The sequence below is a fragment of the Arvicanthis niloticus genome, chromosome 28 (assembly GCF_011762505.2).
Source record: "Arvicanthis niloticus isolate mArvNil1 chromosome 28, mArvNil1.pat.X, whole genome shotgun sequence".
Lineage (NCBI taxonomy): Eukaryota > Metazoa > Chordata > Mammalia > Rodentia > Muridae > Arvicanthis > Arvicanthis niloticus.
The window spans coordinates 12,644,684-12,659,173 of NC_133436.1; the positions used below are offsets into that span (position 1 = coordinate 12,644,684).

At 44.2% G+C, this 14,490-nt stretch overlaps 1 protein-coding gene across 5 annotated transcripts in view; it reads right to left on the reverse strand.

Annotated features, from left to right (window-relative positions):
- Nucleotides 1-514: 514 nt before the first annotated feature.
- The window catches only part of LOC143440096 (uncharacterized), a 95,894-nt gene continuing 81,918 nt past the window's right edge, over nucleotides 515-14,490 (reverse strand). For 4 of the 5 annotated variants that reach the window (XM_076926728.1, XM_076926730.1, XM_076926731.1 and 1 more), the window contains 2 exons: nucleotides 2,765-3,009; nucleotides 515-771 (listed from right to left, as the gene is read on the reverse strand). In XM_076926728.1, coding sequence (XP_076782843.1) covers nucleotides 660-771; nucleotides 2,765-3,009 — 357 coding nt within the window. In that variant the 3' untranslated portion in view covers nucleotides 515-659. The remainder of the gene's footprint in view (nucleotides 772-2,764; nucleotides 3,010-14,490) is intronic. The other variant, XM_076926732.1, reaches the window with a different exon arrangement.

The window sequence follows — 14,490 nt, forward strand, 5'->3', positions numbered from 1 at the left end:
GAGAGAGCCAGATGACCCTCCATATGAAGGAGAGAAGCAAGTAGCTATCCTAACCTGAGATCTACAATCATGAGTTCTGTGACCTCACCATGTGATGTACACGTATATACAACATACACTAAATAAATATATATTAACACTTTTTTTTATTATAAAAGAAATGTGTGGGGCTGGAGAGATGGCTCAGCAGTTAAGAACACTGACTGCTCTTCCAGAGGTCCTGAGTTCAATTCCCTGCAACCACATGTTGGCTCACAACCATCTGTAATGGGATCTGAAGCCCTCTTCTGGTGTGTCAGAAGACAGCTCCAGTGTACTCATACACAATCAATCAATCAATCAATTAATCAATCAATAAAAAGTTTTATAAAAGTAACGTATTTGTTGTACAGACTTATAAAAGTACCTATGACCCAAATGGTTGCATCTTCCCCAGTGCTTCTAAAAACACCTTCTTGATAGGCAAGTATGTTAGTTTTCCCGTTACTGTGACCGAATACATGACAAGAAGCAATTTAAGATAGAATGGATTTATTTGGGGTGATGGTTTGAAGGTGTAGTCCATATGTCCAGGAACATAGAGTGAACTTGTTCACGGCTTTAGCAGCACAAGTGGGAAGCAGTAGATTTCACATCTCTGTGAACCAGAAAGCAGATCTTTAGAAAACAACGGCTATCTTCCACCTGTCTCTTTCCAGTTTGTTCAGTCTTGGCCCGCTGTCAATGGGCTGGTGCCACCCCATCAAGGTGAATCTTCTCTCCTCTGCCTCTCTGCAAACACATTCACAGACACACCCAGAAGTGAATCTTCTAGATTCTAAATCCAATCATACTAACAGTGACGGTTGACTATCACACCAGGCAAGCACAGTCTGAGCTCAATCCTATGCAAATCTGAGTTTAATAGAAGCCATAGAGAAATTTAAATCAATACACACACAAAAAAAGTGTTAGCCATATGAGACTTCTAGTCATGAGAAGAAAACCCAGTAGAAAAATAGATAGCAGACACCAGGACTCAAACTCCAGGCCTAGAGAGGGTCTTCTTGGGACTGCTACATTTGAGGTGAGTCTTGAAAGACTGACTGAGGAGTGGGTCTCTCCAGATAGAAGACCCTGAGGCTCTACAGTGTCAGGGAACAGCCAGGACATGCTCAAGAAAGAGACTGAGTTCAGAGTGACAGGAGACAAAAAAACAAGCATGCAAAAGCCAGCCACACATGGGTCTGAAGAGATGTGAAGAGCTTAGGACATCAACCCATCAACAAATGACAGCCCTGCAAAAGGATCTAAGTTCGAGTCTGCTGTCAGCTGAAGGGTACTTCAAGAAGAGCCTACTTGGGAGACTATTGGGAAACTAGACCACACTAGTGCTCAGGACAGTGTTGAACTTGGATACTTGGAAATAACAGGTGTATAGCAATTATGTCTAGCCATCACCTGGCTGCTAGGCCCTAGATAGACACTGTGGAATGAAGAGAAATAGAAAAAGTGAAGGCAAGTTAGCAAAGAGTACTGGGAAAGGGCAGGGAGAAGAGAGAAGCAAGCAGCGGTACTGAGGCAGTGAGGTATCTTCCTCACTGGCTCACCAGCTTGCCTACGGAACACAGCCAAGATCCTCCGCTGTTGATGCTAACTTTGCATTTCCACACTGGCCGAGGGAAGGACAGCATGAAGGCTTAAAAAGACTGCCCCACTCTTCTGACCATCCCTCAAGTTACAACCATCAAGGTACCCGAGCCACTCAGTTCTTCGACCTGTGCTAAAACTTAAAGGAGATTGACTCAATGCCTCCACTAGCTACCACTTTGGCATCTCCTTTTGCAGACCCTTTATGCTTAACCTACACAGATTCTAAGGAAGGAGAAAGCCATTGTGCTCTCTTCTCTCCAGTAACTCAGAATGCTTTCTGACACATAGAATGTGGTTAGAAATATTTGCACAACAAATTTTGTTCCTATAACTTGCTCAAGCCGAGGTCAAGCGTGGTGGTTCATGTGCATAATTCAAGTAATCAGGAGACTGAGACAGATGGATAGAGAGTCTGAAGCCAGCCTGGGCTACATTAGCAAGACTCTAGCAAGAGGAAGGGGGGGAGAAGAGAGAGAACACACAGGGGGCAGTGGAATTAAACAAGATGCTTTCTATGTCTGTTCAGTATTTTGTTGGATGTTCTGATCACAGGACACTAAGCCAATAGCATCAACACACAGGCAACCCTCCCTGATCTCCATGCAAAGAGCTCCCTTTTGGAAGGTCGAGTAACAGGTTTTTTGCTTCATCCCTTCCTCACACAGCACCTGAAATATCTTTCTGCCATGTAAACCCTCTGCCTCAGCATGAACAGTGTCAACACATAAAGAACACAAATGTGAGTACGCGCACGCGTGTCTGTGTGTGTGTGTGTGTGTGTGTGTGTGTGTGTATTAACCCCACAGGAAATGATTGAGTTGAATTCCTTTCTCCTGGGAGCTCAGATGTATTCTGATAGTCTGATTGTAGAAGACACTGGAATCACCTCGATGGCTTCTCCTATTAAGATATGGTTTTTTTTTCCAGGGTTGAGGAGATGGCTCAGTGGGTAAAGGTGACTGCTGCCAAGCCTGACAACTGAAGTTCGATCCGCAAGCCTCGTATGGTAGAGGGAGAGGACAATTCCAGAAAATTCCCTGGCCTCCATGCACACACACACACACTCTAAATCAGTCAGTCAGTCAATCAATTTGAAAGTACTTTTCCACCACTTGATGCCAAGGACACTCACAGGCTAACATGCAGCCTCCCTTCCATGACCCCGGGATCATAGGAAGTGGGCAACAGCTGTACTGACTCCAGTTCAGCCATCTGTTGGGCACAGCTGGGCAGCTCTGCCAGTGGATCAAGCTGATTCTGCAGAAGCTGAGCGCCCTGAAGAGCAACCTCTCCTTTCTGAGGATGAGTGGCCACATGCAAACGGGCCTCCTGGCTACTCAGGGGCCTGGAGGGATCACCTGACTCTGTCTCCAGTCCCTGCAAGAAAGAAAGATGACAGTTTAGTTGAAGCCTCAAAGTAGCTGATTTTAGCCCCAAGTCTCTTCTGTGTAAACACACACACACACACACACACACACACACACACACTATGGTGTATAGCTGGGCAGTGTAGCCAGACTCTTGTGATGTGCACGGGAAAGGGTCCTCTTTCTTTCTCTTGCACTGATTTAGCAGTTTCCCTCCTTCCAGCTGACAAGGCACTAGGATCTCATTTATATCCTCCATAGGCTACTGAAAACAATAAAAGCACTTTGTAATGTCCCTATCCTATGCAGAAAGGCCCATGCTTTGTCCAAGGATGCCTGGAACAGTGTGATTATGACACTGTCATCCACAAGCTCCACGCTCAGAAACGCTACGGCCGATTTAAACACAAAACTCACAATGTTTCAGATACATCTATGATTTGTATTGGGCTGCATTTGTGTGGCTTGAAGGCTACAGGTTGAACACATCTGAGGCACGAGGCCATTAATAGCTCAGACTTATGACTGCCACAGAGAATCCTCCCTAGCCGGGACCATTACCATCCCTACCTTATCCCTGACTGGAGAGCATCCCCAGGAATCTCAAAGAAGAAACAGCAGATCTTAGTAGCCACTAGGAAAATGCATGTCATTCTTCCATTGTAAGCGAGTGGTACATTGTAAGTGGGTGGAGTTTTATGTTGTTTAGATTTGTATTTTTGTGACAGGGCCTCACTGTATAGCCTAGGCTGACCAGGAAATCAATACATAGCCCAGGCTGGATTTGAACTCATGATCCTCTTGCCTCTGCCTTCAGAGTGTTGGGATTATAGGGGTGTATCAGTGACTCTGTTTATGAGTAGGCTTTGAATGAAGCAGTGTGAATTGTCCATATATCAGCCTGGCCTCTGGGATGCTCAGACATGAATAGCCTACAGTGCACAGACTTAAACTAGAATTCTTTACTCCCAAAAGGGAAATTCTAGAAGCAGTGACTTATACCACTGACTGTCTAAATGAATGAAACTCATATTAAGTTTATGACATTTTTAAGAATGTAGAAAAGTATCCTGATAAACCAATTTTAAAATGTAAAAGTTAATGCTCCCTAACCCAAACTCAGCATTACTGTGTGGGCCAACATGGAGCTTAGCTGGTAATATGTGCCTAACATATTATGAATACATGAAGCCTTGGGTTTGATTCTCACCTCCTCATAATAAAGATACAGTAATGCACACTTGCAATCTCAGCACTTGGGAGATGAAGGCAGGGGGAGCAGAAGTTTGAGGTTAGCCTCAGCCATACACTGAGTTCAGGGCCAGCCTGAGATACAGAACTTCATACCTCAAACCCAAACCACCAAATACCTGCGACAACGCTGGCTATCAACACTTGCTCACCACCTGGTTCTATAGTCAACAGTTATTCTCACAGGCCACATCCCAAGGTATGCTGAACTCACAGGCTCCCGGGGAAACTCCAAACTAATTCAGTATAAGCACACCTTTTGTGTCAGCCATTCTTGGTTGTCAGCTCAGCGACATCTGGAATTAAGTAAAACCAAGTGGCTGGGCACACCTGTAAGGAAATTTTTCTTAATTAAATCAATTGAAATGGGAAGGCCCACCTTTAATCTTCTGAGCTGTGAAGATGCCCCTCAACTCTGAGGCACACCTTCTGCTGGCAGCCGTTCTAAAGGACATGAAAGAAGGAAGCTTGCTCTCTTCACCTCCTTAATTCCTTTACTGGCATTAGGGTCTACTTCTTCAAGATTCAAGTCTACACTAAAAACCAGCTGAGACATCCAGCCTCATGACTGAATTCTTGGACCATTGGCAGATAGTCATTGTTTTTGACTAGCTGGACCACAGCCTGTAAGCCACTCTAATAAATCTTATGTGCATGTGCGTGTGCGTGTGCCTGTGCGTGTGTGTGTGTGTGTGTGTGTGTGTGTGTGTGTATGTGTGTGTGTGTGTGTATCTGTTTCTATTACTTTAATGAACCCTAGCCAATACACCTTTTTTCCTTTATGGCACTGAGGCCCACCCTTCTAATTTGTGGGTCCCACAGCCAGCGCTTGGACTTGGACTTCATAGAAGCCTTCTCTGGTTGGACTAACCTCAAGGTCCTCTTATTGCCCCCAAATCCTCTTTTTAAGATCGCTCATTCCCACTGGGCAGTGTAGACTTCCAGACTTCCACTACAGAAATGTTGCTTCTTTTGATTGTTGGAAGTTCTGGAGCTTGGGCGGCACATTTCTGAAAGCTAACAGCAAGGGAGGAAAACAGACCTCTGCTCACCCACAAAGATCAGCTGGGTCGGTGTTGAGTGTTGTTGACACGGGGCCATCGGGTGTACAAATGGGCTACTTCAAGAGGGAGTAACTTTAAAAAGCCATGCCATCTACAGAGTAGACTTTGGCAACAATGTTAGAATTAGCAGCTTTTACCTAGGAGAGTTATGGGATCTGTTCAGGTGTGTTAGTGAGTGGATGGACAGACAGACACTGTCATGAAAGTCCACCAAAAGTGTCTAGAGCAATGGTTCTCAGCTTTTCTAATGCTGAGACCCTTTAATACAGTTCCTCATGCTACGGTGACCTCCAACCACAAATTTATTTTCATTGCTACATTGTAACTGTAATTTTGCTACTGTTATGAATCATAATAGAAATATCTGTGTTTTCTGAAAGTCTTAGGTGGCCCCTGCTAAAGGTTCATTCGACCCACAAAGGAGTCGTTTGGTGAAGACATAATTTGGAAGCTGGAGTTTCAAGGGTAAGAAATTAAAGGTGCTAAAACCAAATTTGCCTGTTTTATATAACTGCCTGTTCTTAATGCATTTTAAAAGGAAGAAAAAAAACCTCAAGGTATCAAATAATGAACATATCTGCGTGTCAGTACAATAGACTTATATGACTGGTTCAATAGAGTGAAGCTATTAACATTATTTTTCCTTTTGGGGTATGTGTATTGTTTCATCCTTTGTGGGAAGCAAGTTGTCTTGTAGCTCAGGTTGGCATCTGTATTAGTCAGGAGTCTTTAGAGTCATAGAACTTATGGAATGTGTCTCTATATTGAGGGAATTTATTGTGATGACTTACAATCTGTGGCCCAACTAGTGGTCAGCTATGACTGGGAAGTCCAAGAATCTAGTAGTCGCTCGGTCCCACAGGCTAGTTGTTACAGCTGGTCTTCTATAGAAGTAGATTCCAACAGATGTGCTGGCAACTAAACAAAAGCAGTGAAGAAGAGCGAATCTTCCTTCTTCTAATGTCCTTATGTAGGTCTCCAGCAGTAAGTGTATCCCAGATTAAAGGTGTGTCCCACCACACCTGGATCTGGGGCTTGTTTTGTCCCAGGCTGACCTTGAATTTAGATCTCCTTGCCCCAGTCTCCTGGGATTAAAGGCATGTACTACCTTGCCAGAACCTAAACTTTTCATAGCCACCATGCCTCAAGATCTCCATGCCAAGATCCAGGTCAGAAACTTGTGTCTTCCAGCCTTAAGATCTGGATCACAGGTGAGTCTTCCAATTCTGAATTGTAGTTCATTCCAAATAGAGTCAAGTTGACAACCTGTGGCAGCATATTTTCCTGCCCGTTGTATTTGCAGCGGAGCTCAGTGATTGGGCAGTAGAAAAGGTAGCCAGAGTGAGGAGTTGGGAGGGGAAAAAAAGGAAGGAAAAGGAGAGGAAAAATGGCGGGAGATATCCATGTCTCTAAGAGTCTCAGGTAGTTAAACCATGTCAAAAGGTTAGATATTGGGTAACATTTCTAATTGTGTGGGCATCTTGTGTATTGAGTATTTGCTGATACATAAATCCATTGGATAATCTTAAAAAAAAAAAAAAGAGTTGGATAATCTTTAAGCATTAAGAGTCTCCATTCTACCAGGTATCTTGAGCATGGCAGATACTGTCTGGGGTTTAGCCAAGTATTTGAGGGTGGCAGAGTTCAACCAGGGGCCATGCTTAGAGCCATGGTCTTCATCTTCACGGAGCTGATTTGCGGAGGCAACAGCCATGTTAACATTTCATGGATCTAGGGCTGGTGCTCCTGGAGCCTCTGGCTGCTTCTAGTCCAAGAACATGGTGGCGGTCCAGGGAGCTGGTCGCCCACACTTCGGCTTTGAGAAATATCTCCTGCTACAACAGCCAGGAATAGCCATTACAGCCTCCAACTCTCTATGTAGCAGAGGACGGCCTTGACTTTCTAAGCCTCCTACCCTCTACCTTCTGAGTGCTGGGATTACAAATGCATACCACCACAGTGCACCACACTTGCTTTATACTTTGCTGGGGATGGAACCCAAGGTTTCATGCATGCAGGGCAAGCCAAAGCTACGTCTCCCATTCTGCCCACCCATCCTCTATGTAAGTGTTGTATGCCTTCACACATAATGTAATTACATATGGAATTAACAGATGCTTGAATAAACAAATCTTATTGTTGTAAGTTTGGACCTTGATGTAGTTATTTGCTTTTTATCCAAAGTATTTAATTATAATTTTATGTAAGTCACAAAAACTAAAAATCTAATGGAGACTTTTAAGACACACACCCTCCCCCCCCCCTTTTTTTTTTTTTTTTTTTTTTTTGAGACAGGATTACTTTGTGTAGCACTGGATGTCCTGGAACTCACTTTGTAGATCATGCTGGCTTCAAACTCACAGAGATCCCCCTGTCTCTGCCTCCCAAGTGCTGGGGTTAAAGGCGTGCACTGCCACCACCCAGCAAGCTGGATACTTTTCTATGGAACTAGCTGAATGGTGATATTGTAGTAGGCTGTGTAAATAACAGTATGATCTTTTGAATTATAATAACCCTTATAAACTCATATATTTAAATATTTGTCCCACGGTCAAAGGTCAGCTTTGACACCACAGGGTAAACTGAGGAGGCAGTGAGGTATGATGTTGGCAATTGAATTTATTCTAATAGCAGCCAATGCATTACGCCCACTCCATCCAGCTCCTTTCCTCTCCCACCCCACCCCGCCCCCTCAACAGCACAGGTGATTTACAGGGTCAGCACTACTTGTAATTATCAGGGGCCAGCAAGAATGACTAGCAAAAAGCTATGAACTCTTTTAACTGTTAAGAGGGAGGTTAGAAAGAAGAAGATGAAGAGAAAGTCATGTGTGTATTCACACACACACACCCCACTCTGGCAGGGCCTCACCACCTGTTTCATCAATTTCTCAAATGTACATGCATACTTATATACATACACATATACATGTATAAGCATGTATACACATACATATAGACAGACATATAGACATAGTATACATACATACAAACAGACATGTATACATATATACACACATATACATTTGGTGGATGAAGCAGAGACCCAACAGTCACACTTTATTACTTCTGTTGCCCTATTTATACCTTTTTAGACAAAAAGTTCTCTATGTGAGAAAAAATTACCTCATAGATAAAATGTTACACAAAAAGGGAGTTACATACAGAAGGATGTCAAAGTTAGTTCAAAGCAATGTTTCATTCTATAAGCTCATTATAAGTTCAAAGCAACAGTTTCACAAGGCCTTGCTTTATCATAGTGCACATCTGTGGCCTCATCCTTGGACCTGACCTAGAATGCATGTTCTTCCTTGATCACAAATCTGTCCCAAGCCTATTTCTCTTCTTAGTGTAATTTATGAAAGCTCATTGTTTCCTTATTAAGAAATCTTTATTTACTATTCTATGAGGTAGTGGCACATTCTAGTCTTGATTCTAACTCTTTTATCTTTCTAGCAAAACAACTAAAACTATCTCCTTAAATTTTCTTCCTAAAATTATTTGAATCAAATCAGGATTTTATAAAGTCATTAATTCATTTCAACAGGATTAATTCATGAATGTTCGCCTTCATGTTGATCTCTCTGCATACCGAGCCACATAAATTAGGAGTCTGGCAGTGACAAAAATAAGAAAGGACATCAGTAACAAAAGGCAATCCTGGGACAAAGTCTCTGGGGCTGTGCCTCACCAGAGCGTACCCACTGCAGCTAAGCAAGATGGTGGGCCGTTTCCAGGGAGCTCACTTGCCCACTGCAGTTTTTCCTGCGTGCCATCCACATCCCACAGTTGGTGGAACTCTTTGGAAAGGATTAGGAGGTGTGGCCTTGTTGGAGGAGATTGCCACTGGGGATGGACTTTGAGGTTTCAAAAGCCTATATCATTTCTAGAGCTCTCTCTCTCTCTCTCTCTCTCTCTCTCTCTCTCTCTCTCTGTCTCCAAGTTGGATTTAAAACTCTCAGTTACTGTTCTAGGACCAGGCCTATCTACTTCCAGCCATGATGGTCATGGACTGACACTCTGAAACTGTAAGCAAGCCCTCGATTAAATGCTTTCTTTCATAAGTTGCCTTAGTCATAGTATCTCTTCACACTCATAGAACAGTAACTTGAGCAGACAGTTTTAAAGAAAAAAAAAGCAGAAAATATAGATGATAGCTAACACTTCATGTCTTTCAAATGCTCTTTTCCCCTTGTGCTTCTCAGCTTGACCCTTGCCCCCTCAGCAGGTTGGGTCTTCAAGCTTTTTGGCTTGTGTATGCTCCAGCCTGGGCCTCCTAAACTGCTTGAGGCCATATACTTATACCACACCATACCACACCCCAGTACAAGTACAATTTGCCATTACAAGAACAGTTTACCATGTTTGTTTTTATCCATTTAGGTGCTAAGATGAAGGCGCTAAGCACACCTTCTTTCTGGCTGGGGATGTCACACCCCTGAGCGACATCCCCAGCCAGAAAGTCCTATGTTGATTGAAGAGGAGCCCTACATGGACCCAAAACCCTCACTACTCAATAAGAAATGAAACCACTCAAGGTCACAATTCCTAAAGATCCCTGACAAACAGCTAGTGGGCTCAGGCTGTGCTCCAGGCCTCCGCATTTGGTCAAGGCACTGAAGATGGGTCAAGTTCACCAACTAGTGAGGGAAGTCATGGGGGAGAAATCCCTTCCTCCCCACAGTGAAAGGGAGGTGATAACAGAAGGAATATAAAGAAGGATCCTGGAGGTACATAGGAAGACCCCCAAGTATAGCTCACAGTTAGCCTTTGGGCCTACCAGCTTTTGCTAAGAGTAAGAAAACATACAATTGAACAAGCAGAAGGCTCAGGGTCAGAAGAACCTCCACCCCACCACCCCAAGTGGACTCCTTCACCTATGACTTCTGCAAAAGGTTCCATATTGATTTTACTTTCCCATCTGATAGTTTTATCAGCACAAAAGTGGTCACGGGGGCTGAGGATGTAGCTTAGGTGGTCGAGTGCTTGCTAGCATACATGAGGTCCTGGGTTCAATCCCCACTACTGCATAAAGTAGTTGTGGAGATCTAGCTAGCCCAAGGACAAACTGATAAGCTATCTCCAGCCTTCATGGATCCATCCTCAATACTTCCTTTAGATCCCAGAAAAGAAATCAGGAAATAAACAGCTTCCAGCTTTAGCTGGAAACTTTTAGGTCTGGGGCAAGGGAATATTAGTGTTTTAATTGGAAAACTAACAATCTCCTTGAGAGCACCAAAGGCAGAAAGCTGACCACGGGAATCTTGGACCCACTCAGAAGCTATGAACACTTGCTGATGAAGGATTTCCACACCCAGAGGACAGACAGACAGACCCTGAAGACAGTGGTTTACATGGGAAGACACTGTCACTGCCCAGGGTCATTTGAGCGGTTCCCTTCCCACTGAGACCTCAGCCTGAAAATATTTTTTTTTCTTCTGCAAAGTATACACGATTATTTTATGCATCTGTTTCTTAGGTTAGTATAAATCTTGACTCAAGCCAGTTTCAGCTAGCTTAACCAAGCCAAGACTAGATATGCAAACAGCTCCTGCCGGGCTGTGGTGGCAAACACCTTTAATCCCAGCACTTGGGAGGCAGAGGCAGGTGGATTTCTGAGTTTGAGGCCAGCCTGGTCTACAGAGTGAGTTCCAGGACAGCCAAGGCTATACAGAGAAACCCTGTCTCGAAAAAACAAACAAACAAACAAACAAAAACAAAAACACCAGCTCCTGAAGCAAGACATGTGTGCACGAGGCTTAGGATGTCAGAGTGGATGATGTCAATTTGGGGAATCTCCAAATGGAGAGAGACAAGTCATCACACTGAGCACAGTGGGTCCTGTGTATTGGAAGGTGGCATGCGTCAGCCTTGTAAGGAAAATTGAAGCACAAAGCCTAAGTTATAATATAAATTATGAGAGTGGGCATACAAATGTAATTGTCTCTTTCCATAACCAAACCTAACTGGCCAGCCTGTTCACAGCTAGTAGACTGTATTGTCTGCTAGGACTTCCAGAATAAACCGTAGCCAACAATAGGAACATACTGCCCCATAGCTCTGCAAGCTAGCAGTGTGACTGAGGCTCTGTGGGGCAGCCTGGGCTGTGCATTTCTCTTGGCTGCTGGAAGTTTCAGCTGACTCTTGGTGTTCCTTGGTTGGTAGATAAATCACTCCAGTCTCTATCTGCAGTCACGAGGTGCTCATCTCTCTATGTGCATGGTCTGTGCAAGTCCTGTAGCTCAGAGCCCCACTGCAGGCCCTGGTCTGGTTTCCATACTCCTACTGATAGTTCAGGAGCTCGGCCAGTCACCTGCTCCTTCTCTTCTCTCCATGTGAAAAATGCAGTGAGCTGAGGGCATAGACAAATCATCCCTTTGGTTTTGTTTGTTGGTTTTGAAGCGAGGTCTCGAACTCAGAGTAGTCACTACTAGCATTTCTAACCTCCCAAGTGCTGAGATTACAGGCATATGCCACCAGACCAGGATTTTCTTTTCTTTTCTGTTAAAAAAAAAAAAAAAAAAAAAAATCACTTCCCAAAGAGGCCCACAGCCTCTCAGGACTTACGCTGAGGATCCTGTTCTGATATCCCCAAATGTTGTTTTCCCTGTCCTTGTGTCCCTGTTCTTGTCAACAAGGCCCAATTGAGAACCACAGGACAAGTCAGAAGAGCAACCATCTATCTCTTCCTGCTCCTATCCCAGCTCCCTCACCTTAGTTCCAGCCCTGATGGAACCAAGTTCCATCTTGGTGCTTACCCACAGGACAGTGTGGCTCTTGGAAATGGTCTGAATGACATTCTTGGGGAACCCATCCTTAAGACAGAAGGACCGCTTACTTTGTCCAATCTTTCTGATATGAAGAATAAATGGGAATACAAATAAAATATCAGGTGTACACACTGCATAGTGTGCAGTTATTAAAGAGAGCCCTGACTGAGATGAGAAAAGGCAAGGGAAAAGAGGGACACCCCAGCCTGCAGCTTCTGTTTCACAGGGGTGTCTGAAAGCTACAAACATTCCAAGATAGTCAAGGAAACGATGTCTCCGCCAACTACATCCAATAAAAGTCTGGCCTGGGAACAGAGGCTGTGAAGAAGCAATTAATTCAAAAATAAACTGTTGCAGTTAAGGAGAAAAAAATAAAATAAAAAGCGGAGCAGCCACTGTAACCAAGAAGACGTCCAAGCAGCTAACGCACACAAAAGATGCTCCAAGGAGGAACTGGAGCGACGCCTCCCCGTAAAGCTCAAAGCTTGCAAAAGGGATCACAAACAGAAGGTTCCCGGATGTGGGATTTATGGGACTTCAGCTCTCCAGCTAACCCCTGGACTCTGCTGGTGTGCATATGCACCCATCTTCATTACCTCCGACTGCAGTCAATCAACAAAGGCAGCACCATACCCTGGAGACATTAACATTTACAGTGCTCTTTTGTTCAACGTGGAAAACACTAAGACAGCACATTCTTCCTCAGCGCCCAGCCCAAGGCTCATGCCATCTCTCCAGATCTGTGCCTGCCAGCTGCCTTTATTCCTGTTGTTATGAACCTCACCTGCTGCCTGGAAACCTCTGGGTGTTGGCGGCTGCTCTTTGACACCAAGTCCGTTCCTGGAGGTGTCACTCCAGAGAGGCACGGTCCACACCTTGCCTGCCATTTCTTTTGTATTTTTTGTTTCTTCTACACTACTCCACCCTTGGCATAGTCTCTTTAGTGATAGTAATTGCTTGAAACCATCTTCTGTCAGACGGATAGCAATATTATATGCTTTCCTTCTGAGGCTTGAGAGACAATGAAGGTAGACAGGAAAGGAAGTATGGCTTAGTCTTTTATTTTTATTTACTTATTCGTTTTTTGCGTTTGTTTTTTCGACTCAGAATCTCACATGGACCAGATTGACCTTGGACCTTTAGGTAGCCAAGGCCAACCTTGAATTCCCAGTCCTCCTGAGTGCTGTGTTAGAACCTTGCACTCAGCTCTTTTTTTTTTTTTTTTTTTTTTTTTTTAATATTTTGCAATAGGGTCTTTATGCTAGAGCCCAAGCTGGTCTGGAAGCAACTACCTAGCTCAGGTTAGCCCGGAAGCAACTACCTAGCCACATCCTTTCTGTCTTAGCCTCCTGAATGTTGAGATTACAGATGTAAGCCACTAGGCCCGGATTGGTTTAGTTGTTTTAATAGAAGAACATGTCAAGTTTAAATTGCTTAAGGGTTCATTACATGAGCACTGACACTGAATACAACAGTTTGCCTGAACTTGGCGTGCATACCAGCATGGCTTCTGTTTAGGGTTTCAGACTTCAGGGCAAGGACTATTGGGGCCACTTAAAAACATGAGCAATTTAGTATTGCAGGAAATAACTACTGTTCAAACCATACTTTTAATTTATTTGTACAAAAAATTCTTTCCTGGGGGCTTCCTCAGTTATACATTTCTTTCTCTCTCTCTCTCTCTCTCTCTCTCTCTCTCTCTCTCTCTCTCTCTCTCTCTCTCTTTTTTTTTTTGGTTTGTTTGTTTGTTTGTTTTTCGAGACAGGGTTTCTCTGTGTAGCCCTGGCTGTCCTGGAACTCACTCTGTAGACCAGGCTGGCCTCGAACTCAGAAATCCGCCTGTCTCTGCCTCCCAAGTGCTGGGATTAAAGGCGTGCACCACCACCACCCGGCTTACATTTCTTTTATTGAAAGTTTGGCGAATGGGTTTCAAACCTGGGAGCTGAAGCATTCTTCTCCTAACATTCACAAAAACAGTAGAAGGCAGAAAGCCAGGAACCCTTGTCCCTCCCGTGTGCATAAGCAACTCATGTTCCTGTTGCCTTTCAAACATTAACTCCTTGATATATAGTCAGAGTCAGGCACTGAGCAAGACCCCCAGGAATACCACGACACAGCTCCTGCCTTGCAGAAAGTTCTGGTCCAGGGTAGCATAATTGGGGTCCTGCTCCTTCTCCAGCCCACTGCTTGGAGCAGAGGTCAGAGGACCAATAACTGCATCCCACTATCCATGAGGAAAGTGAACAAGTCTAGCCTTGGGGCCTGGAGTCATCCACCCCTTCTCCTTCAGCCTGATGGTTTTCATTTACATGGCCACAGCCTCAACTCGGCAGCCTCGTGCCATGGCTCTGTCCCAAAGGTGTGCATCTCAGCACAGTGAGAAAGGCCTAAGGGATGCTTTGCAGAG